Here is a 24,832-nt window from a genome sequence, read left to right on the forward strand (position 1 = left end):
TCCTATTGTGTATATAATTTGGTCTATAGTTTAAATAGATAGTGGTTGTGGAACCCATAGGCCAGCATGTGGTAGGTGGGTTCAATCCTATCTTATCAATTGACCCAGCATGTGGCAGGTGGGTTCAATCCTATCTTATCAACTGACTAGGATTGTGTTTTCCTGCCGACAATTAGATGGTTCCTTCCTTGCACTCTGCCTTGCTCTACCAACAAAAATGGACTGCTATGAAATAGCCATTAGTGCTGAAAGTGGTGTTAAACACCAATTAATCAAATCAAATCTTACATATGATATATATAAAATGGTACCCATTTGGATTTCTTGTAATTTAATCAGTTTATTTGAAATACACGTATCAGTTTTACATAATAAGCAATAATTAAATTTTAATGACCCATATTTCATTTAGGATATTTTGATTCATTCTTCATTTTTGTCCCAACAAAAGTGTTTTGATATTTTTATTAAAGGTAACTGTTGTAATTGCTATCTATTGAAATTGTGAAAAAAACAGCAGTTGATTCATATCATTTATTAATGATGGAAATAAATAAAGCACTCTTTGTACAAATACAATTATATATATAACATGAAATTTAAAATTAGAAAATTACTTTTTGCATGACAATCCTTTTAATTTACATGTACATATTTTGCTTATCAAATTTTTTTTAAAGTCAATTGTTACTCTTTTTAATACACACATACAATTCTGACCTATTAACCTGTCATAACTGTAATATGTTCCTATGTGAAGAACATTTATTTACTGAATACTCAGTATCACTATTTGCATTGAAATCTGTGATTTATCATTCAAACCCACAAACATCACTATTTTAGTTAATTGCAGATTTTTTTCCCCTCATTTAATAATAGCATAATTGTCTTGATTAATTTGAATGAAATATCTTAAAAACTCATTTATGTTGTGTTTTTAAAAGATAAAGAAGATTTTTGTATTCCATATGTTTAATGATAGCATTCAGTTTATTGTATAATACATAACACTTCATGAGGTAAGGAACCTTGTTTTTGATAAGTCTCCAATATATTCCCTTGTGTTAGAAAAAAAATTACAGAATTAAGATTAAGGGGAGTCAATACGGTTTCAGGGGAGATAATTGTTACTATTTTTTTTATGATGACCTCATTATTATAACAGAATCTTATGTCAGGACTTTAAATCTTGAAAGTTAATAATTGGGGAATACACTTTCTGGTTCAACTTTTGTGTTTTTTCTGATTTAAAAAAATCATAATGAAAGCCCTCTCATATAAAAATGTAAGAAAAATGACAATTCAAGAAATTTGTAAAACTACTGAATAAAGGTAGCCAATTTAGTTTTTTTCATGGAATATGTAAATTCAATCATGTTTTGATGTGAAACAATAGAGCTGACAGGTTATTTATTTTTTTGCTAATTTACATTCGTCATAGCTTTAAAAAAAAAAATAGGTTATTTACTTGCTAAAATATCAGGTTTAGAAAATCTTAAAGATGTTTAAAAAATTTAACCAAATCTACAAAAACTTCAAATTTTTAGCCTCAGTTTTCTTGAAGACAAGTGCTGTGGCCTATGTCTTGTATTATGATTTTTCAAAGATGTTATCTTGATCTACAACATCTCTGAAAATGAAAAAAATCACAATCGAATTAGAAAGTATCCTTATGCGGCATGCCTAAAGAAATTAAAACATACATAAAATAAAAGATGCTAATTAAGAAATGACAATTTATATAATGCTGTTTGCTTATCTTAAATAAGAACTTTATTAGATATATATATCTAGAAAATAAATAATGGATAATCTGTACATCTATCTAAAGTAAAAACTGAGATGTAGATTTCCATCAAATAAAGAAAAAACGAAAATGATTAGAAGAGTAAAAGATATTTATATATATTGTTTGATTTTAGTTCAACTCACAACCATACACAATATCAAACACAATGTCATACATACAAATAATTTGAAATACAGCAGGTCATCTTTCATTTTTATACAACCGCAAAAAATTTTGGGGTCGTATATTGCTATCATGTCAACGTCGTCCGAAGACATTTGGTTTCCAGACAATAACTTTAGTTTAAGTGTATGGATCTCTATGAAATTTAACCAAAAGGTTCATTACCACAAAAGGAAGGTTGGGATTGTTTTTGGGGGTGATGGTCCCAACCGTTTAGGAATTGGGGGCCAAAAAGGGGCCCAAAAAAACATTTTTCTAGTTTCAGGACAATAAATTTTGTATAAGTATTTTGGTTGCTCTGAAATTGTACCACAAGGTTCAATACCACAAGTAGAAGGTTGTGATTCATTTTTAGGGTAATTGCCCAAACCGTTCAGGAATTAGGGGCCAAAAAGGGTCTAAAACAAGCATTTTTCTAGTTTTCAGACAATGACTTGTGTTTAAGTTTATTGATGTCTCTTAAATTGTACCACATTTTACAAAAAGAAAATTTCTTCAAATGTTATTTTTTTGGAAAATGGGGGGGGAGGGAGGTCAATTTTTTTTCCTCAAGATTTAAAAAATTGTCAATTTTCCAAAGAAAAATTTGGGGTCACAATTTATTTTGCTAATTCTTTGTATATAGTCTGAAAACAGATTTACTAAGTACAGCACAACAGTACAGTGAATTGCACAAAAGCAAGAAATCTTCAATTGAATATAAATTCAAATCATAAAACCAAATTCAAGTTCTTTGACTACATTTATTCTGTGTCAGAAACCTATAATGTGTCAAATATTTAAGTACAATCAAAATTCAGACCTGTATCAAGCTTGAATATTGTGTCCATTTTTGCCCCAACTGTTCAGTGTTGGACCTCTGCGGTTGTATCCAGGTATGCTCGGCGAAGCAGTTTATTGTTCTATATTTTAGTGTTTTCTTATATCAACTTGGCAAGAATTATCACACACCTAATTTCTATTTGTTTATCATGACTTGAAATAACAGATTATCATCAACCCCATCATATGGTCTCAGTTTGATAGTTGTCTCATTGGCAGTTATACCACATATACTTATTTTATATAACAGATGTTCCCATGAAGTTTTGACATCACAAGAGAAAATGTCTGATGCCACAGAGCAAAAAAGAAAAGTCAATAGGTCAAATGTCAACATCTTTTATGTATCACTGCATTCATAAATCAAAAATTTGGTGAAATGCTGATTACTTACTTTTGACCTTGAAAACATATGAACCACTGAAGCACACAAAATAATACTGATAATTGAGATCTCATTGATCTGAGGAGAATAATTTTGTATGGAAGACACTATGTACTTCTTAAAAACCAATATAAAAAATCATTGACTATGTTTTGTACTATACTTTATAAGAATTGCAAAACAATATGACCTTAGAAATTGCCTTAACCTTTATCAAAATTAAGTTTTCTTGGCCATATGAATATGTAACCAGAAATGTTGTAGTCAGGCACTGATTTTGTTGGATTTTACATTTACAACTTTGTTTCATCTATGAAATTAAAGACTAAATTGATATACATTGTGTACCATTATGATATCAGCTATCAGTTTTAGAGGGGAAAATCTTTAGTGAAAATAATACATAAATAATTTAGATCTTACTTTCATTTAAGGCTTGGCAATAGATTAAATCTCTTTGTTTTCACCTCGAAATCTAATTTCAAGTCAGATTTTAACCTCTAAACTCTAGAAAGATTTTATGTACTGAAGTTATTTGATTTTGCACCATTATTAAGTTTTGTGATGTAATACCTTCATTGACATTTACGTAGTTTTATTTTTATCAGTGACTTGTACACAAAAATAATTGAGATAAATTCTCATAGCATAATATAAGCATGAAATATGACAATATATTACTTTTGTTCAAAATGTTCATTTTTCAATTCTACATAGTCATACACATTAGGGTCTTCATCTTCTTTGTTTCTCTCATCAGATTTCTGGTCATTGGCGTTCATATTTATATTTTGGTAAGTCAGGTTACTAAAAGCAGACATATCTTTGTCATTTGTTTCATCTTCTGGTTGATCATAATAAGATTCTTCATCATTGTTATTCTTTATACTTGAGTCTTCAGTTTCATTTCTGTCATTTTCATTTTTAGTATTTGAACACTCACTTTCCCCTTCAGTCTTTTCATCTGATTTAATACTTTGGGAATTAAAAGTTACATTTTCATATGAACCTCGAACTTGAACTTCACAATCTGTCTCTTTCTGCTCAAAAGATTCTCCTTTTTGATCATCAGACAATGAATGATTTTCAACTTTTTCTTCGCTATTAGTCGATGAAATGTCCTTTGCACTCTCAAACAAATCTGCCGACTCATCATCTTTCAATGTCCCATCTCCTTGCACATAAGTCTGATTTTCCTCACCCAAATGCCCCCTTGTCATCGCTTGGATATGTTCAGAATCTTTGTTTTGATGATTTTCACTCAATAAACTATTATCAACTAGAAATCGAAGTTTTTGTACATCATCCTCATTGATATTTTCAGCTTTATTTTCATCTTTTTCCAGTGTCATTTCCTTACTAATGGAAGATTTTTCTGTTTCAATGTCCAGTTCACCTTCCTTACAGTCAATACTTTGTGTACACTGGTCCTCTTCTTCCAAATCTTTAGATTGTTCATCTTTTTTAATTTCTTCTTTGTTTTCTTCTTTTTCATTTGATTTGTCACTTATTTTATCCGGTGCTTGTTGATCTTGATCAGTTACAGTTTGAATTATAATTTGTGGTTGATTTACAAGGTGAGATAAACCTTCCTCCGTAGTACTGATTTTAACATCTGAATTTTCAATTACGTTGTCCAAGTTTTGTGTATTTATTTCTTCATTAAACGTCTTAGATACGGGAGATTTGTTTTCATGTTTACCATTTTCCTCTTCATCTGACATGTCCAATACGTGTTCTCCATATTTTTCATCTAACTGCTTTTTTGTCATACCACGCTGTTTGTCTTGTTGACGTGATTTTCTAAGAAAGTCAGTGGCACAGAAGGCACCAAGTCCACGATGTGTTATTAATGGTCTGTTGGTTGGCTGGATTGGTCTTGCTAGCCCAACATTGGGTTTCTTCCATAACTTGACCTTTTCTTCCATTTTCAATCGTTCATTTTCAGCTTCCTGTAGTCTTTCAGTTGCTTTCTGTAAAAAAAATATATATAAGTTGTATGAAAGTGCATAAGGCCAAACAAAAAATATGTGTTTAGGGTTACCAATTGAAGAACAATAGTAAGGTTATTTGCATAAAGGCCAAACAAAAAATATTTGTTTAGGATTACCAATTGAAGAACAATAGTAGAGGTTGGGTTGTTTGCATAAAGGCCAAAAAGAAATGTTTTCAGGATTACCGCTTACAGAAAAATAGGGTAAGTTGGTATGATTTTTTAAAATTTTTGTTTTGACATCATGACTCTTTTGTCTTGGCTATTATCACCAAATACAATTGACTAATAGATATTTTATGTTATGAGCAGCATGACAGGTTCAACTAGGTGTTACCTGTTCATCAGTTATTTATTTTCAATTCACCCCTTATTTTTTTCAAATATTTACAACAATGTTAGATCCATAATTTTTCGAAGAAAATTATCATCTATTGGAGGCAAGGCATACACTGCTTTTTCTCTACGAACGGTCATTTCTAGAAACTCTTTTGGAGAGAACCTACCATTTTTAAGGTTCTCAAGGCATTTAATTTTCTTAGAATTAAGTCTGGAGAAGTTGTCTGTTAAAAATAATTTTGTTTTGATTTAGAACTTAATAGTTAACTGGAATTTCATTTGCACTTATTATGTATCCATATACATGTAACTTGGAATTCAACTTTAAGAAACAAGTCTTACATAGGTTGATGAGGCTGACAGCTTTTTGGAAAAAATATTGACTTATAATCCAGAAATACAGTATTATCTTGCAACTGTCATGGCATCTTAATAAATATATCATAAAGACAAATGGAATGACATTTTAAGTTGCTTATGAAATTTTTTGGTAGATTTTTATAATCTAATAAAAGCTTCCTATTTGTTACAATATAATTGTTTGAAAATAAACCAATGGTGTTGAACCTGGCTTTTTATAACTCATTATACAGAACCATACCTCTAATTTCTCAGAAGCTTCAACCCTCTCGTTTTCTAATTCTGACAGTTTCGCTTGAGCTTCTAGTAGAATTTGATCTTTTTCTTCCTTTTGATCTTCTAGCCCTTCCCTCATCTCCCGCTCATGTTTAAGTATCTCTTCTTGTTCTCTTTTCAATTTTTCTAATTCTTGTCTTTTTTCACTTTCCTCGTCAAGTAATCTACAGTTTTTAAAGAGATTACATGTTCAGTGTATAGAAAAGACTAATAAAAATATATTATCACATATTTGGGAGTAGATTTACTTTTTATAAAGTTGTGTTCAAATTGTCAATGTTTATTTATTCCTCCTATCAGAAATCTGCTTGAAACTAAATGTAATCAACAGTTTTATAATATCTTTTCATCAAACTCAAAGTTGCCAGTTTAATCATTTTGTACACCAGACTAGGGTTTCTTCTAATAAACAGTTGTTAAATATCACTTTTATTGTTTATATGTTTGGAATCTGAATGTTCATTTGCATTCATCCATAGCACCTGAGTTTATCATCACCCCCAGTTTTTTGTGGGGTTTCAGATCACCCCCAGTTTTTTGGTGGGTTTTGAGATCACCCCCAATTTTTGGTGGGTTTTGAGATCACCCCCAGTTTTTGGTGGGTTTTGTGTTGCTTATTCTCTATAGTTTGACTATGTATGGTATTGTTTTGTGGACTTTTGTATTTCTTTTTGACTTGGGGTTGTCAGATTCTCTTTACATGAATTTTGAATGTCCCCTTGGTATCTTCCTCACCTTATGGTGTTAGTGTAGTGATTTCAGAATTTAAATTGTGCAGATACATATAGGCCTACTTTTTAAAAGATCTTATTGAATTTCATAGCAAGCAATTTCTGCAGAAATGTTACCTTTTACCTCCAGGATTGTTCAAAATACAACTGAAGTTGCATATTCAATTGTGAGGTCAAGCATGTGTACCCAATGTTTTGTTCTAATAAGATGGCTTTGTTTAAAAAGTGAAAGAAGAGTGTCATGTATTAGAATACAGGTAAATATATCCTTACTTTGCTTGAAGTCTTCTAACTGTCTCTTCATCTTTCTTTGCCTGTCTTTCTAATTCTAGTAGTTTTTCTAACTCTGATTTACTAGCCTCTAATTCCAGCAACCTCTGTCTCTCAGCTTCTCGTAGGGCCTCTTGTTCTCTTAGTTGTGCTTCTAATTGTTCCCTTCGCTGTAGGAGGAAGGAAAAATATTTAAATATAACATAAAGGACATGGCTTCTTAAGTTACACTTTATGGATGATAATGTAATGTGTTTACAGAGCCCTTTAATCATATCAGTAACTGGCTGCCTAGACATTCCTGGAAGGATTGATATTTTGAAGTTTGAGTGTTTGACACCTATAATAATCTTCAGCTTAACAGTTTGAATAGAATTCAGAATATGAAGTGCTATTATTTAAACTAGTAGAATACAAAGGAATAACTAAGGAAAATATCAGAAATTTCTATCATCATTATAATGTTTTCCTTTTTACAAAAAAAAGGTACTTAGTATCAGTTTCAGTAGTATGGATATCTGAAAGATCCTTGATGTATTCAGATGTTCTAGGTGACATCTGAAAGTTTCCTTTAGGATTTCTTCTGACATACAAAATTTCATTTAGGGATTATTCAGACATACTAGTGGACATGTCCAGATTTCATTAATTAAGGGTTTCTTCATCCACACTGATTGATATCTAAAAGTTGCCTTAGGGTTTCTTCAGAAACGCTTGTTTTGTTACAAGTTAAGGAACCCTTACTCTTTTTTCTTCCTCTAATTCCAGGTTCCTCTGTCTGAGCATCTCCTCATTCATCTGTTCTCTCTGAAAAATAGAAATTCAATTATGAAGGACTTGTACACTCATTTGCTAAAGTATTTGACTTCATTTCAAAATCCTCCTCCCTACTGAAAATCAAATGGTCATCACCTTATTCCTTGTTCCACGTCCTGATTTAATATGGGTTCTCATTACTAATGGTTCCATATGTTTATTTTATATTGTGTTCCCATTACTTACTGTTCTACATGTTGATTATTTGGTGTTCCCATTACTAATTGTTCCATATGTTTATTTTATATTGTGTTCCCATTACTTACTGTTCTACATGTTGATTATTTGGTGTTCCCATTATGAAATGTTCCATTTGTTGATTTTATATTGTGTTCCCCTTCTAACTGTTCTACATGTTGATTATTTGGTGTTCCCATTATGAATTGTTCCATTTGTTGATTTTATATTGTGTTCCCCTTCTAACTGTTCTACATGTTGATTATTTGGTGTTCCCGTTACTAACTTTTCCATTTGTTGATGTTATATGATATGTTTCTAGTTACCGTTACAGTGGTTTTAAGTGGTATTTTCTGATATGATATATATATTTAAATGTTTGTTTGGATATTAACTGTTGATCTTTTATAAGTTCACAATTGCTACCACATCCTTTGTATTACCTGTTTATATCCTTCTTCTGTCTGTCTATGTAAGTCTTCCTCCTCTTGTCTTTTTCTTTCCTCATTTTCTTTTTCCATCTTGATGATATTTCGTTTCTGTCTGCGCTGTTTAGATAATTCTTTATGATGGTGATAGTGAGGGTTTTCACAGTTGTCTAAGGCTATCTGTATACCTGCCATACAGATTGAAATTACAGTAGTGAACAAAAGCCATTTTTATACGACCGCAAAAAAATTTTTGTGGTCGTATATTGGTATGACGTTGTCGTCGTCGTCGTCGTCTGGCGTCGTCCGGCGTCGTCCGAAGACACATTGGTTTTCGCACTCTAACTTTAGTTTAAGTAAATGGATCTCTATGAAATTTTACCACAAGGTTCAATACCACAAAAGGAAGGTTGGGATTGATTTTGGGGTTATGGTACCAACAGTAAAGGAATTAGGGGCCAAAAAGGGGCCAAAAATAAGCATTTTTGTAACTTCCAGACATAACTTGTGTGTTAGTGTATGGATCTCTCTGACATTGTACAACAAGGTTCCATATCACAAAAGGAATGCTGGGATTGATATTGGGGGTAATTGCCTCAATATTTTAGGAATTAGGGGCCAAAAAAGGGGCAAAAAACAAGCATTTTTCTAGTTTCATGACAATAACTTGTGTGTAAGTGTATGGATCTTTCTGAAATTGTACTGTAACAAGGTTCCATATCACAAAGGGAAAGCTGGAATTGAGTTTGGGGGGTAATTGCCGAAAAATTTAGGAATTGGGGGCCAAAAAGGGGCCAAAAATAAGCATTTTTCTAGTTTCCAGACAATAACTTGTGTTCAAGTGTATGGATCTCTCTGAAATTGTACTGCAAGGTACCATTCCACAAAGGGAAGGCTGGGATTGATGATGGGGGTAATTGCCTCAATATTTTAAGAATTAGGGGCCAAAAAGGGGCAAAAAACAAGCATTTTTCTAGTTTCAGGACAATAACTTGTGTGTAAGTGTATGGATCTTTCTGAAATTGTACTACAAGGTTTCATATCACAAAGGGAAAGCTGGGTTTGAGTTTGGGGGTAATTGCCCTAAACGTTTAGGAATTTGGGGCCAAAAAGGGTAAAAAAAACGCATTTTTCTAGTTTCCAGACAATAACTTGTGTTCAAGTGTATGGATCTCTCTGAAATTGTACTGCAAGGTACCATACCACAAAGGGAAGGCTGGGATTGAGTTTGGGGGTGATGAATCATAAGGGGGTTCAAAAAATTTGGGGGGGGGATTTTTTTTTTTCCTTTTTTTTCTTTTATTCCTTTTTTTTTCTTTTAAAATTTTACATTTTAAGTTGGTTATTTCTGATTTATATTTAAAAGCAAATAATAATGATATGGTTGGAGATACACACCAAACAGGATGTGTAAATTATTATATAATAAGTATTGTGCAATAGCAAGAAATTTTCAATTGCACAGTATTGCACAATAGCAAGAAATCTTCAATTGCACAGTATTGCGCAATAGCAAGAAATCTTCAATTGCACAGTATTGCGCAATAGCAAGAAATTGTCAATTGTACAGTATTGCGCAATAGCAAGAAATATTTAATTGCACAGTATTGTGCAAAAGAAGATACTTCGTATAAATTGCTTATTTCTTGACCAATTTCAATGGGGTTTTAATTCTTGACTTCTTGGGGTTCTTTAATATGCTGAATCTAACCGTGTATTAAGTTTTTGGATTTTGGGCCCCGTTTTTAAATTGGTCCACATTGAGGTCCAAAGGGTCCAAAAATAAACTTTTGTTTGATTTCATCAAAAATTGAATTATTGGGGTTCTTTGATATGCCGAATCTAACCGTGTATTTAGATTCTTAATTTTTGGTTCCGTTTTCAAATTGGTCTACATTAAGGTCCAAAGGGTCCAAAATTAAACTTAGTTTGATTTTAACAAAAATTTAATTCTTAGGGTTCTTTGATATTCTGAATCTAAACATGTATTTAGATTTTTGATTATGGGCCCAGTTTTCAAGTTGGTCCAAGTTGGGGTCTAAAATTAAACTTTGTTTGATTTCAACAAAAATTGAATATATGGGGTTCTTTGATATGCTGAATCTAACCATGTATTTAGAGTTTTGATTTTTGGGCCCCGTTATCAACTTTGTCCACATTGAGGTCAAAAGGGTCCAAAATTAAACTTTGTTTGATTTCATCAAAAATTGAATTCTTGGGGTTCTTTGATATGCTGAATCTAACCATGTATTTAGATTTTGGACCATAATAGGTGAATGTCCAATTTAAAATTTTTAAGTTCTTAGACCACATTCATTCTGTGTCAGAAACCTATGCTGTGTCAAATATTTAATCACAATCCAAATGCAAAGCTGTATCAAGCTTGAATGTTGTGTCCATACTTGCCCCAACTGTTCAGGGTTCGACCTCTGCGGTCGTATCAAGCTGCGCCCTGCGGAGCATTTAATTTATTTTAATATGCATCATTGTATTGGTTTTATTTAACTGATTCATTATTCCATATCACTTATGATCATCTGTAATTGTAAAACCTCGGTGGTTTGCTGATAGCGAGCTCGCTTTGAGTGCTGGAGGTTGTTTGTTTGATCAACAGCCACTTCAAACTAAAGATATGAAAATTGTAATTTTCTGCTTCTCCACTAAGCATGTGGCTTTCATGAGTAAGAATAGAGACTGGTCGGCTCGGAGTGAGACTTATAATGTCTGGGTATGGCTACATGTCTTGCTGCAGACTGTTACCTTGTGAAGTAGCTTGTTAGGGTGTTAATCAAGTACAAAGCCGGGTCAAGTTCATATTCGTATCACATTAACTCATCCTGATATGCATGTAGTATATGCCACTGGACATAAAATACCCAGCATTCGTCTGTTATGGTTTCTATAATGTACCAACTACTGAACAAAAAAATGTTCTGTACAGTTTCAACTCCCTTCTGTTATCCTCTCTTAAATAAACTTACATGAAACCCATTCATTCCTAGTCTTCAAGTCCAAAGCACTCATCTCATATGGTTTCTGTTGTGTATTGAGTACAAACAGATTATGTTTCCCACCTTTATCAGGTAATATCTGTAAATAAATTAAAGAATTAAAAGACGCATTTATTTATTTAGAGCTGAAAATTTTAACTTTGAATTTAATTGAATGAAGTAAGATGTTAATTTTTTTTTCATATTTTCATTAGGGAGCTACCATTTGATTTTTATGGGGGGAGGGGGGGGGGGGGGGGGGGGGGGGGGGGGTGCTAGGATGAAATTTGAAAAAAAGGCAGGACAGGAGTTTTGAGAGAAAAAAAGGCAGGATGAGCAACTTGGCCCAAAAAAAAAGGCAGGATGACAATTTATGTAAAAAAAGTCAGGATAAACTAATAAAAAAAAGGCAGGACCGAATCATGAGAGTGAAAAATAAAAAGGCAGGACAGAGATTACAACTAAAAAAAATGCAGGACAACATTTTTCATCCTAGCCCCCCTCCCATAAAAATCAAATGGTAGCACCCTTACTTTACTTTTGTTAATAGTTATTACACATTATGTAATGCATAAATGCAAAAACTTCCTTTTTGAATTGATAAGTAGTCATAAATTAGTCAATTAAGTCTGAGGGTTGTATTTCTTGGGTTTTTTTGTCAAAGCCAAATATGGAAGTTTCATTTGCTAGTTTCAATTTCAGCTGTCATATTTCACAGAGTAGTGTTCTCTTATATAGCTATAAATCGTTTACCAATGCAGGACTTTAGTTATTTCTTCTATCCAAATATGATTTTTGTGCCCCTGCTTACTTAAAACCAAAAAAGTACCTTGATTACTTATGATATTTTCTAGATATTAAAGCAGAGTAGGGGTGTCACGAAATAGAAGTTCCTTCATAATATTAGTTCCAAATGGAAAAAAATATTCTGGAATATTATTTCCACTGGAATAAATATTACAGTATATGTTTCTAACGGAATAAATGGTATAGGATATTTGTTCCAACAGGAACAGATATTATGAAATTGTTTATAACAAAGTTTCCAGTGGAACTTCTGTTAGGCGGAACAAATATACGTTGACAGGGGTGTGTACGTAAAACTGGTTTAACCCCACTCAGTGCCTCACTCACTCCAAGGCTATCTGGACAATGTGTTGTTGTTTGTCTTTGTTAGTACATCGTTTTGCAGACATGAGTTGGTATTGTTATAATAATATAATATAATAATATTTTATTCAATAAAATATCAAGCATATGAGTTAATACAATACTCAATATATACGATACATAAAGACATTACTAACACATACTTTGTAAAATATAATGGTATTTTATGAGTGTAGATAATCGTTAACTGCATGGAAAAAATTTGCTGATATTTTATCAGGGATAACCCATGAAATCTTTAAAGCTTGTTTCCAATGGGGTCCCTACATGTAAACGGCTTATAGTTTAGACATACAAAAAAGATATCACACAAATTAATATGACATAAAAAATTCATATAAGAATATTTTGAATAAAAAATGAGTTTAATAATATAAAAAGAAGTCTGATGAGGCCGCACTATAACTTTTGGTCAAGTACTCTTTAACACTAATTTTGAAATCCTTTATTTTCTTTATTTTTTTAACATTATTTGGCAACATATTCCAATCTTGTATGCCATTAAAATAAAATGTATCTTTTTGTTGACTCTTTACTGGTGGAACCCAGAAGTCATATTCACTATTTCGTGTGAAATGATGATGAAGATGTCTCACCTTTGTAAAATTTGTATACATATAATTAGGACAATGATGGTAATAGATATTATGAACATGGTTTAATCTCAATTGTTTAACACGATTTTCAATATTAACATAACCAATACTATTCAATACATCATGGTCAACTTTTGATCTATATCCAGTATTTTTTATAAATCTAACACATTTGTTTTGTAATACTTGTAACTTATCTTTATATTTTTTGCTGACACCAGCATACCATGCAGAACAGGCATAGTCAAAATGACATTGAATTAGAGCTGTAATTGTTGGTGTGTGTCATCTGATCATGTACTGACCGATATTTTCAGTAATTCTGTTATCCTTTCATGTATTACCGGTACTTTAAAACTTTGTGCATTATGATATTAAAGTGAAAATTGAAATAAAACTGTCATACTAGATTCATTTTGAAATGTGTCATTACTATCTTGGTACGACCAACAATTACTTTATAAGATACTTTGATGAGAGATGTCTTAGATGTTTTTTGTACCAAATTAAGTGGATTTATGAGTGGTTTTGTTGTATATTTTGTTTAATAACATATTGAGGTCTGTGCAGAGGTGGTTATAAGGAGGGGGCTTATGGAGCTACGCATATGGTCAATGCATAGACTTTTTACAAGTTCCACTCCAAACGTTGTCTTGTTGTTTTGGCCTCCTCCCCTTTTTTCTAAATCCTTGATCCGCATCTGCCGTAAAGAGTCAGGTGCCACATGTGGAGCAGCATCTGCCTACCATTCCGGAGTACCTGAGATCACGCTGGATTATAGTGGGGCTCAGTCTTTAGTTTTCTATGTTGTGTTTTGTGTACTGTTGTTTGTCTTTTGGTCGTATTTTGCCATTGAAATGTCAGTTTGATTTCGAATTATGAGTGTAAACATCCCTTCGGTATCATTCGACACTCTTTTACGTACATGGACACGAACCACAACTATGTAAGGCTCATCAAAAACAACAGTTCACTTCATATGTTCCTGATTTGTTGATGTTTAGATTTGCAGTTTCATTTAGTAAATACTCAGTAACCTTTAGTTTGAGATTTGCTGACTACTACAGTCCACTTCATATAATTCTGATTTGATGATGTTATTACTTTTAAGAAAGCACTAACCTGTACACTTTGAGATTTGTTAAATACTCCACTTCATGTTTCTGATTTGATGATGTTATGGATTTTCAGTTTTATTTGATTAAGTAAATTTTACTAACCTCTACAGTTTGAGATTTGTTGAATACGACTGTTCCCTTCATGTGTTTTTGATGTGATGAGGCATAATACTTTAGTTCTGTTGGGTTTAGAACCATGTATCTTTCCTTCCAGTTCTTAACTTGGTGTCCACGCTTTAATAAGTTTCCCTAGAAAACATATCATGTGTTTTTAAGTCCTTTTAATACAGACGAAATTATATACCGATATCTAAGAAGATACCATATGTATCTTGTGACAATATAATGTATTAACACACCTATAGCAACATACACTCCATGATTCATAGCAATAAATATCATACTGGTGTGCGGTTTTAGACGTTGGTCCATTCAAAAGTGCCTACACCAAGTTATGACAGTTATGACTTTAGCAGTAAATCGATAGCCGTCTTACAAGAATAACCCCAAAAAAGAAGATGGTATCTATATATCAGGGGATGTTCCAGGATTTTAGGTGAGGGGGGGGGGGGGGGGGGGGGGCGCAAACTTAAATTTTCGAAATATTCTTTATTAAGCTGAGGACAACCCATACTTTGCAAATTTTAGGGGGGGGCACGCCCGCTACGCCCCCGCCCGAATCCGCCCCTGTATATAAATATATATATGTGGCTGCTACATGGTCAAATCCGACCAGTGACCTTGGAGGATGACGGGCGACCTGACATCTCATTCACAAGACCTGTGACCTTTATAAATATTTAAAACCGTTTTACTTATATGTTTTATTTACCTGGTGAGTGTCATATATAGACATTGAAATTTTAGAAAAGACCTTCGTGTTCAGTGCATTTGTTATTAATAATAACATGTACACTGTTTTTTTCCTGCAAAAGGAAGAAAACTTGCATGCCTAAAATTACAATGAAAAAAAATTTTGGTCTATACAAGCGTTAAGTACATTTATAGGTAAGTTTGCGAGAACAATTTTAAGTGATAATTTAATGTCTCTCTGAATTTTTTCTTTCGTGTTGGATGTCATTTTTTGGGGAATTCAATAAATTGTATATCTTAGATATATACAATTCCTTTCTTTGTTCCATTCATACGACATATATAAGGAAGAAGGCTCTTGTGAATAGTACTTCCTGAAAAATGATTCTTTCATAAAGCAAAAAAAAAAATGTTTTTTTAGGGAAATGAATCCTTACAACTAGAAGAGGAACAGTATACAATAGCTTCGTGTCAAAGTAACCTTATTATTCAGCGATTGTTAAAACAATATACATAATCCTTTTTTCCTAATTAACGAACATCTTCTTGTAGCTGAAGGAGTCGTTACGGATACATCAATGAGGTAGCAACCACACAACAGATTTTTTTTTTTCTCATTACGTTTATCTTGTTTACACAAAACATAGACTGACTTTATTTTCCTATATACAATTTCACTGCTTGCTACACGGATATTTACGACTAAAGGTCAAATTGTTTTATGTTTACATAATAAATGCACTGATCTTGATAACGAACACAAATATTGAATTAAGTTCGACAAGAGATTTTCCTTGTACAATAATAAATTACGTTTTTTTTTATTAATTTTTTGGCTTATCTATACACAGGATAATTTTAGATATGGCCATGCACTTTATTACAAAGGCATACAAAATTCATTGACGTATTATAAAAATAGAAATTCTATGTTTAGTAGCCACCAACGAGTTTGGTCCCTTTTATATTATGATGACAGATTGGTGTTTAACGTCCAATGGCAAGTATTACATACCAGGACGAGAGCATGTTAATGAGGGTCTGGATGGGGGGGGGGGGGGGGGGGGTCCTTCATTTCTTTATTTTTTGGTCGATTTTCTCTATTCTTTATCTTTTTTGTCTATTATTCTTTATTCTGTGTATTTTAGCAACCCATTATTCTCTATTCTTTATTTTTATGGCCCTTTATTCTGCACCTTTTGTCCATTTTGTCATTTTTGTTTCCGATCCCATGCTTTTAATACCAAGATACCACTATATTTGCGGGTCCCAAAACTATCAAAAAATGTATACTTCCTCCTTTGATTAATAAACAGCAACATATCAGGTTTTAATACGACAGTTGCGACCCCATTATTTAGCCTTATCAAATGTTGTCATTACAGTTTTACTTCTGGACTTCTAATTAAAGTAGAATTGTTAATTGTTGTTTAGACTTTTATACACCATATTCTATTGAGCACCAACCTTTTTTAAAATGTCAATGACAAACTGTTCATGGACGGTATCTACAGATGATTTAAGTATTCCTTCTTTCACATGTTTAAAGATATGTACAAAGAATGTTGCCAGATATTTCTGGTATGTCATGGGTTCATCACCGAAGTCTTCAGTAGCACTACATAATAAATTATGATTTCCAGTTTGTGTTAAAATTCCTTCAAAAATTGTGGATGCCTCTTCTGGATCTAATTTGAGTGGGAAAATAGGTTTATTCGAATCGTCTTCTTCTGAAAACAAATTATACATCAGCCACAATTTAAATGCAATGTTTTCTGGCACGTCATCTGGTATTGTTTTCCCTTTTTGATTATTGTAAAATAAAACCCAACAAACTTGGTGTACATGTTGATAATCGATGCTTGACAAGTCCATGGTTTCATCTGAGACTCTGGATAACGGTTCAAACATTAATGATTCAAGAATAACAAAATATGATTTGAAATCTAATTCTGTTTGGTCGGTTTTGTCATGGAGTTCTTCTGATTTTTCTATCCCTAGAGCATTTCCTATGCTGGCAGTCAATACCTATAAATGTACAAGTATGGAAACATTTAATGTTAATGTTGAAATGAAAACTAATCGAGATTCGTTTGAAGTCTTGAAATAAGTTACATGTTCAATATACATGTTTAGTTTTAAGCGTTGCTGGTGAAGCATCTTCGCTGGTGAAGGTAAATACAGAAATTATGCGCTTTGGGCGAAACTAATTTACAAAAGTGCTCTATTCAGTTGTAAGTAAACTAATACGGCGACGTAAAATATATAGATTAAACTGCACAATTTGATGGAAAGATGATAAGTCTTAATTCGATCTTTTCCGTGAAAATAAAAAAAAACTTTAATGTAAAAAGATCTTACCTTTAATGTGTGAATTTGAACCATTTCGTTTTGTGGATCGATCAGAGTCTGGAAGGCATACCATATACTTTTCATTGCTTCAATCTTTAGAAGTTCAACCGAACTCGACCATCGTCCACGTGACACTTTTGCTCCTCCGTGTCGATGAGGGTCTCTGATGGAAAATCCGGGCATTTTGCGTCGGTTTCTGAAACTGGGACGTAAAGTAAAAGATGCATTATCAATATAAAGAATAGACGGTCGACGACTGGCCATCTTGACAAGACGGAAGTGACTGTTTTAACAATATTTACTACCGGATGAATTGAATCATTTTAATACTTACTACTGAAGAGATTAAGATATTTGTGTTGTAAATAATTGATTTAAAAAGCTTACTGTATTTTCCCTCAGTAGCACATACTCAAAGTGGGTCTCATTGGGGTCTAAGCGTGATGCGGGATTGGCCGATTTTTTGTAGGCGTGACACGTGAAAGTCAAATTATTTTTGCGTAAAAAAGGGGGAAACGAAGTAGGGCGCGAATCGTGAAATTACAAGCGCTATTATTACAATGATAAGCGGGATACGGGATTCTGACAAAACAATAAGCCAATGAGACCCCCTCAAACGGAAGCTGATTGTTTGAAAGTTCAACTACCGTCTGAAAAGTATTCTTGTTTCAACAAAAAGAAGGAAAGGCGATCAATCAGTGCTTTATACTTCTCCAACTTAACAAAAACCTAAATGTTCAAACATCCGTAAAAGTAATGATTTCTAGGAAACATATATTTGAAGTAGTCACAACTTACCTTATCATTGCAAACAGAGATATAAAAAATTGAAGATGACATGGAATTACCATACATGAATTATTATCTTAACATTTACTACATAACTGTCAAAAATTTAAACTGCGGTTTAAATTTGTGTGTACTATTTTACAAACATGTTTAGTATAAAATGATAAACATCGAAATCACAGACACTTCGGGGAAGGATCCACAATTTTCTGAAAATCTTATCACAAAACAGAGAGAGGGGTTATTCCGTTTGCGCCTGTGGTTGAAATGTGCTGCCTTACTCTTTAGGTTTTTCTACTTGATGGTATCTATTGTGTACTGCAAAACTTTTCGTTAAATTTTATTTGTAAGCGCGGCATTGAACACAGTCTTTTATGCCGATCTTTAGTTATATAAAAATATAATATGTTTGAATCGTTTTTTTTTTTACTTTAATATTCCGAACACACGCAGTTGTTCAAATGTTCGGAGAGATCCAATGCTACTACATTATTTTCTACAATTATAGCTTTATTTGTCTTTGTTTGATTGTTTTTGTTTTTTTTATTGCCAACATGTAAAGGCGACTCGTAAAGTTCTATGGGGATCGTTTCAATAATGTATGATAAGAATGCGGTATCCTACCCAGAAAGATATAGAGTTTTATGAAAATAAATATTCAATTACATATGGAAAACTTCCGATATTGCGCGTCATGTTTGCTTATCATAAAATTTTACCTGTAATGTGTGTCAAATTCTTTATTCCGTTACCTTTTGTTTAAATAGCACAGTACAATTATTGTGTTTATAAAAGTAACAACTGATGACCCCCCTTTTTCTGCTAGCTCGTATCAGACAATCGCAAATTTATTTTTAATAATCTATTGATGTTTAGGTGTTATTTGCATATAATTGCGCTTGAAAAAAATAAATAACAACGATCTATAATTGTTTTTATCCTGTTCATCTTATACACGGAAAAACGTCCTTAGAATATCTCTCGCCTCAGCTTCCGCTATCTCTGTAAGATTGTCAAGTATACCAAGTTATTGTATTACCCATACAAGAAGTTATCGTATACATATTCAAAGATGTGGTCCTTGTTAGACCAATAATAATGAAGAAAAGATATACTTAATTCTGTATAATCCTTTGCGACAATTGAGAGTGATATTGGATTCTGAGTAATACAGGATGGACAGGAAAAGAAGAAAGACACGGAAGTTTTTCCCATATTTGTCTCAATGTGTAAATCGGATAAATCCCGTTAATGATTTGCATTGTATCCACTCTTATACTCTCAATCTTACTTTCCTTCGTCCCCATTTACAACATCTTTTAGCACAATAAATGTGAGCGACTTAGCTCTGTAATAACTCACGCTAGAACCTTTAGCGTGGCGGCTGTAAACTATTCGCATTAATGATATATTTGTAGTTTTATGTGTCAAACTTTAAACAACAGGTATAAATGTTTCTGTCATTAATTCATCTCAACTGAGTTATCAGGGACACTTGGAGTAATGAAGGTTTCAACGTCGTGTCTGCGTCCACAACAATTTTCCAGAAACTTATATGTCATGACCGGAATCTTTTATAGCTGACTATACGGTATAGGTTTTGCTCATTGTTGAAGGCCGTACAGTGCCCATTAGTTGTTTACATCCTCGTCCTTTTTTCTCTCTGTTGAATAGTTGTCTCGCTGGCAAACATGCCATATTTCCTTATTTTTTTGACACACAACATGCAGTCATTATTATCATAAATAGCCTTCGAGAGACTTGCCACGTGTTATAAGAAGCAAGTCGTAAGATCCATATCTTACGGTTGAGTGGCTTTGATTTTTAAATTTCGTTGACTACAATATGTTTTATGTCCGAGTTTAGTTCTCATATACTCTTATAACCTTATGTAAGGATGTATCTATGGGACTATACCGCATCATGCCAATAAAAAGGGGTCAATCTGAACTACATTTTACGCTTCACTGACATACTGTAAATTCAGAAATTATTGCGATGTTTTTATTATTGCGAAAAATGCGACAGGGTTATTATCGCAATAATTTAAACTCGCATTTTGAAATTTTTTTTTTTTTTAATTAAACAGGATTTTTCTCTATATCGCAAAAATTAAAAACGCATTTTAGGCTAAAATGACAAAATCGCAATAATAAATGCACGCAATAATTTGTGAATTTACAGTATTCAGTTCAGTTCCCAGTTACTAAGTGACCTCAAATCAAATAACTTTAGTGTAAGAACGCATCTATGTGAAAATATTAGCATTTCACTTCATTGTTATATGTTAAGTGTTAAGTCAAAGTTCATTTCTCATATACTAAGTGACATACATATTAGTACTTTTCATCGGCGATTTGCATTTGCGCCGATCTGCATTTCACTTGCGCCGATTTTTTCTTTCACTTGCGCCGATTATTTCTTTCATTTGCGCCGATTGTTTTACAGGTAAATTACAGATGAAAACTTTTTTTTTTTATTATTATAAACCTCTTCCGCTAGCCAGTTTTACATGTGTTATGAATTATCAATTAAAACATGCATATAACTGTTGCCCTCTGCCCACAATTGGGAGGTGGAAGCAGGATTCGAGCAAAACAAGTCAATTTTAAGGTTAAAAGCACTCTTTTTACATCCACTAAAATAACTGAGTATAGCAATTAAATATCAAATGATATAAATATATATTTACAGCCTTTGAAATATCAAAGGACAATAAAAACCTCTTTACGCCATGAAAAAAGCACAGCACTAAAATGCAAAAAGGAGCAAATGGAACTTGAAATTATTGAATCGGCGCAAATGAAAGATTGAAAATTTATAAAATCGGCGCAAATGTCATACGCCCTTTTTCACACTGTAGTTAAATGTTCCCAGATATACAGTAGTTTATTTGTAACGCTATTTTGTGCTACCTTTAATTTCCCCATATTTTGTGTGTCACTTCATGCATATCATATTCAAAGGTGATAATACTACATCGAATGAGAAAACTCTCACAGACAGCATTTAAAAGTGTGAAAAATCTATTCTCATGAAAATTTTCATAGCATAAAAATATCCTTACCTTGCTATTACGTCTTAATTCTAATATGTAAAATAACACTTAGTAAAATAATACAGTAATTTCCTGTTCATGTCTCAAAAAGGGGGTTTACGTCTACTTCCTGGACGTGTATTGGCTTATTGATACGACGAATGTGTATTACCTGTCGGTTTTAAACTTGACAAACAAATGTTTTAAGATTTATCAATTGTGTACATATATAGATGTATCATTTAAAATACAAGTTGAGTTGGTAAATACGCTGTTTGTATATTTTACGTCCCTGTTTTATTATGTTTTGTTTGAATATGGTATTAATCGTCTTATGAATTCCTATATAATTTCCTGGTGTTTCTTGTGAATAATTTTCAGGAAACAGTTATACCTTAAAGACTATGATAATTGTTGTATTTGTATACACTGCTTAATTTTTTTTACCATGTGAAGGTTAAACATCTGTCAACATTTAATATAGCAAGCATCGAAGTATTATATTCAAGGAAGTATTAAATTGCTACAGTAAGATTCGCATGATCAGTTTGAATACCGTTACTTATTTTTGTCGAGCCTGCGTAATTTATTTCGCAAAAGCGAGACATAGCAATCCTAGATTCCGTCGTCGGCGTCGTGACGTCAACATTTAGGTTAAGTCTGTGGTTAAAGTTTTTTTTAGACATCAATAACTTTGTCAAACCTACATGGAATTTTATGAAATTTGGACAGAAGCTTGTTTATGACTAAAATACAGTATTTAGAGCAAAATTTTGAAAATATTTATTTTCATTTTTCCGTATTTTACTAATAAATGGACTTAGTTTTTTACAGTTAACATTAAGATTTAGTCTGAGGTTAAAGCTTTTCAGTCATCGATAACTTTGTCAAACCTACATGGAATTTTATGAAATTTGGACAGAAGCTTGTTTATGACCTAAATACAGTATCCAGAGCGAAATTTTTAAAATATTTGTTTTCATTTTCCGTATTTTACTGATAAATGGACTTAGTTTTTTTTAGTCGACATTCAGATTTAGTCTGAGGTTAAAGTTTATTGAAACATCAATAACTTTGTCAAACCTACATGGAATTTTATAAAATTTGGACAGAAGCTTAGTTAAGACCAAAAGACAGTATTAAGAAAAAAAATGTAAAATAGTTATTTTCATTTTTTCGTATTAAACTGATAACTGGATTTTTTTTTTACATTTAATGAATAGGTACAGTCTGGGCTAAACTTTGTTACACATCAATTATATATCAAAACTTCATAGAAATTTATGAAACTTTGACAGAAGCTTTTTTATGATTAATAGATAATGTCTGAAGCAAACTTTTGAAAATATTTTTTTTTTCATTTTCAGTACTTTTCTGATAGATGGACTTATTATTTTTACAGTTAACATTTACAGACAATCTGGGATTAAGATTTTTTGACACGATACATTTGTACACGTTCATGGATTGTTATGAATCTTGGACAAAAGCTAATCTTCACAAAAGACCATGAAATAACATTTAGTGAACAAGTTTTTGTTTTTTTAAATTCTGTATTTTACTGATAAATGAACTCACTTTTTTATGTCAACATTACACTTTTAAACTAACAGCAGCAATCGCAGGCGAGACACAGGGTTCCGCGGAACCCGTTATGATTTTTTTTACATTGGTTTGAAGGAGTTACTGATTGATTGGTGTGTGTTTATATACGAAAAATTTAGGAACTTAAGGCGACATACAGCAAACATCAAACATTTGATCATTGTGAAATTATAAGTATACTTTGCATGATATAAAGTGGTGAATAGAAACATACCTCTTCATAAGATGGTCACAAAAGCAAAAAAGAGAATACTATAAATCCTAGCATATGTTTTTATTTTGTTTCAGAAACAAAACACGGACAAATGAGATTATTGCATGTTGTAAGATATCAGCTGTTAAAAAGAGCCTGTCATACAAGTCGTAGCATCACCAGTTTAATACTTAGTCAGACCGAGTTATCTAGAGATCATCTTACACCAGAAATAGCTCTCCATCTTATAACACCACGATGTAAGCTGTGGTGCAGCACAGGGGATGATTTGCCATTTCCTGACCCATTCTGGGCATTTTATTGGCCTGGCGGACAAGTATTAACCAGGCAAGTTTACTTTTATGAATATCAGTATAGACAAATACATTGAAACATTTTACTTCAACATATATTAATTTGAGCGCTAGTACTCACATCCAGAAAAAGCTAGTGAGTAGTATATCAAGATTTTCGTGGTTATGAATATTAGAAAATATTTTTAGATAATTATCATTCCAGTTCAGGGCCCTTGATGGGCAACATGACACTCACATTGAAAAGCATTACACTGGTTTTATAACACAATTGCACATTAAAATGAAATATTAAATGTTCATACCTACATATATTAAACGATTAGGTTTTGCATCACATCTCAAACTTCTCAGAATGCAATGACTACACTCTTTAGAGTGTACATGATAGTTATTTTTCTGCTTTGTATAGATTCGATGGGTTAAGTCCTTTTCAACTAATATTTGTCTCACCTGCAACAAAAGTCGCAGAAGGCGAGACATAGGAATTGCTTTCCCGGCGTCGTCGGCGTCAACAATTGTTAGTTTTTAAAGTTAGTTCGATAAGAACTACTTGTGATAGATCAATGATATTTTGTATGAAGTTGCATTACTATCAGTACATATCAGTTTGACGACTTTTTTTTAAGTTTTGCCCCCTTGGTCGTGGTCCAGCGACTTTCAATGAATAAACAATTTTCAATGTTAAGTTTTCTGCTTAAGTTAGTTTGATAGTAACTACTTGTGATAAATCAATGCTATTTTCTATAAAGCTGCATTACTATCAGTACATATCAGTTTGACGACTATTTCGACTCCTGGCCCCCGTAGGTCATGGTCCAGAGACTTTCAATTAGTTACCAATTTACAATGTTAAGTTTTCTGCTTAAGTTAGTTTGATAGGAACTACTTACAACAGACAAGGATATTTTCTTTAAAGTTACATTACTGTCTGTTCATCTCAGTTTGTTGACCGTTTCGAGGCCGTGCCCACTAGTTCATGGTCCAGCGACTTTGAATTAATTAGCAAAATGTTGCTGTCCATCCGATTGTCTTTTTCTGTATGTTATACCGACAGGCGAGACATATCTCTGTGTCAACAGTTTATCATAGTTTATTCTTATGTTGCCCTGTTACAACATTGTCCCAGGTTAGGGGAGGGTAAACAGCAAACATGTTCAACACCGCCATATTCTCTATGTGCCTGTCCCAAGTCAGGAGCTTGTTATTCAGTGGTTGTCGTTTGTTGCTGTATATCATATTTGTTTTCGTTTATTGTTTAGTACATAAATCAGGCTGTTAGT

The 24,832-nt window shown here is 32.6% G+C and overlaps 2 protein-coding genes across 2 annotated transcripts in view; one reads left to right on the forward strand and one right to left on the reverse strand.

Moving 5' to 3' along the window:
• The window catches only part of LOC127711326 (electron transfer flavoprotein beta subunit lysine methyltransferase-like), a 50,143-nt gene that overhangs the window by 21,368 nt on the left and 3,943 nt on the right, over window positions 1-24,832 (forward strand). The window contains exon 2 of the mRNA XM_052217324.1: window positions 23,331-23,583. Coding sequence (XP_052073284.1) covers window positions 23,348-23,583 — 236 coding nt within the window. The 5' untranslated portion in view covers window positions 23,331-23,347. The remainder of the gene's footprint in view (window positions 1-23,330; window positions 23,584-24,832) is intronic.
• Window positions 521-21,612, reverse strand: LOC127711319 (switch-associated protein 70-like). The gene is made up of 10 exons (XM_052217315.1): window positions 21,468-21,612; window positions 17,621-17,813; window positions 16,727-17,287; window positions 14,549-14,695; window positions 11,554-11,662; window positions 8,588-8,760; window positions 7,896-7,958; window positions 7,155-7,321; window positions 6,116-6,314; window positions 521-5,155 (listed from the first exon to the last, which is right to left on the reverse strand). Exons 2-10 carry the CDS (start codon window positions 17,792-17,794, stop codon window positions 3,860-3,862), a joined length of 2,889 nt encoding a protein of 962 aa, XP_052073275.1. The 5' UTR covers window positions 17,795-17,813; window positions 21,468-21,612; the 3' UTR covers window positions 521-3,859.

Source organism: Mytilus californianus, unplaced genomic scaffold (assembly GCF_021869535.1).
Source record: "Mytilus californianus isolate M0D057914Y unplaced genomic scaffold, xbMytCali1.0.p SCAF_8, whole genome shotgun sequence".
Taxonomy (NCBI): Eukaryota; Metazoa; Mollusca; class Bivalvia; order Mytilida; family Mytilidae; genus Mytilus; species Mytilus californianus.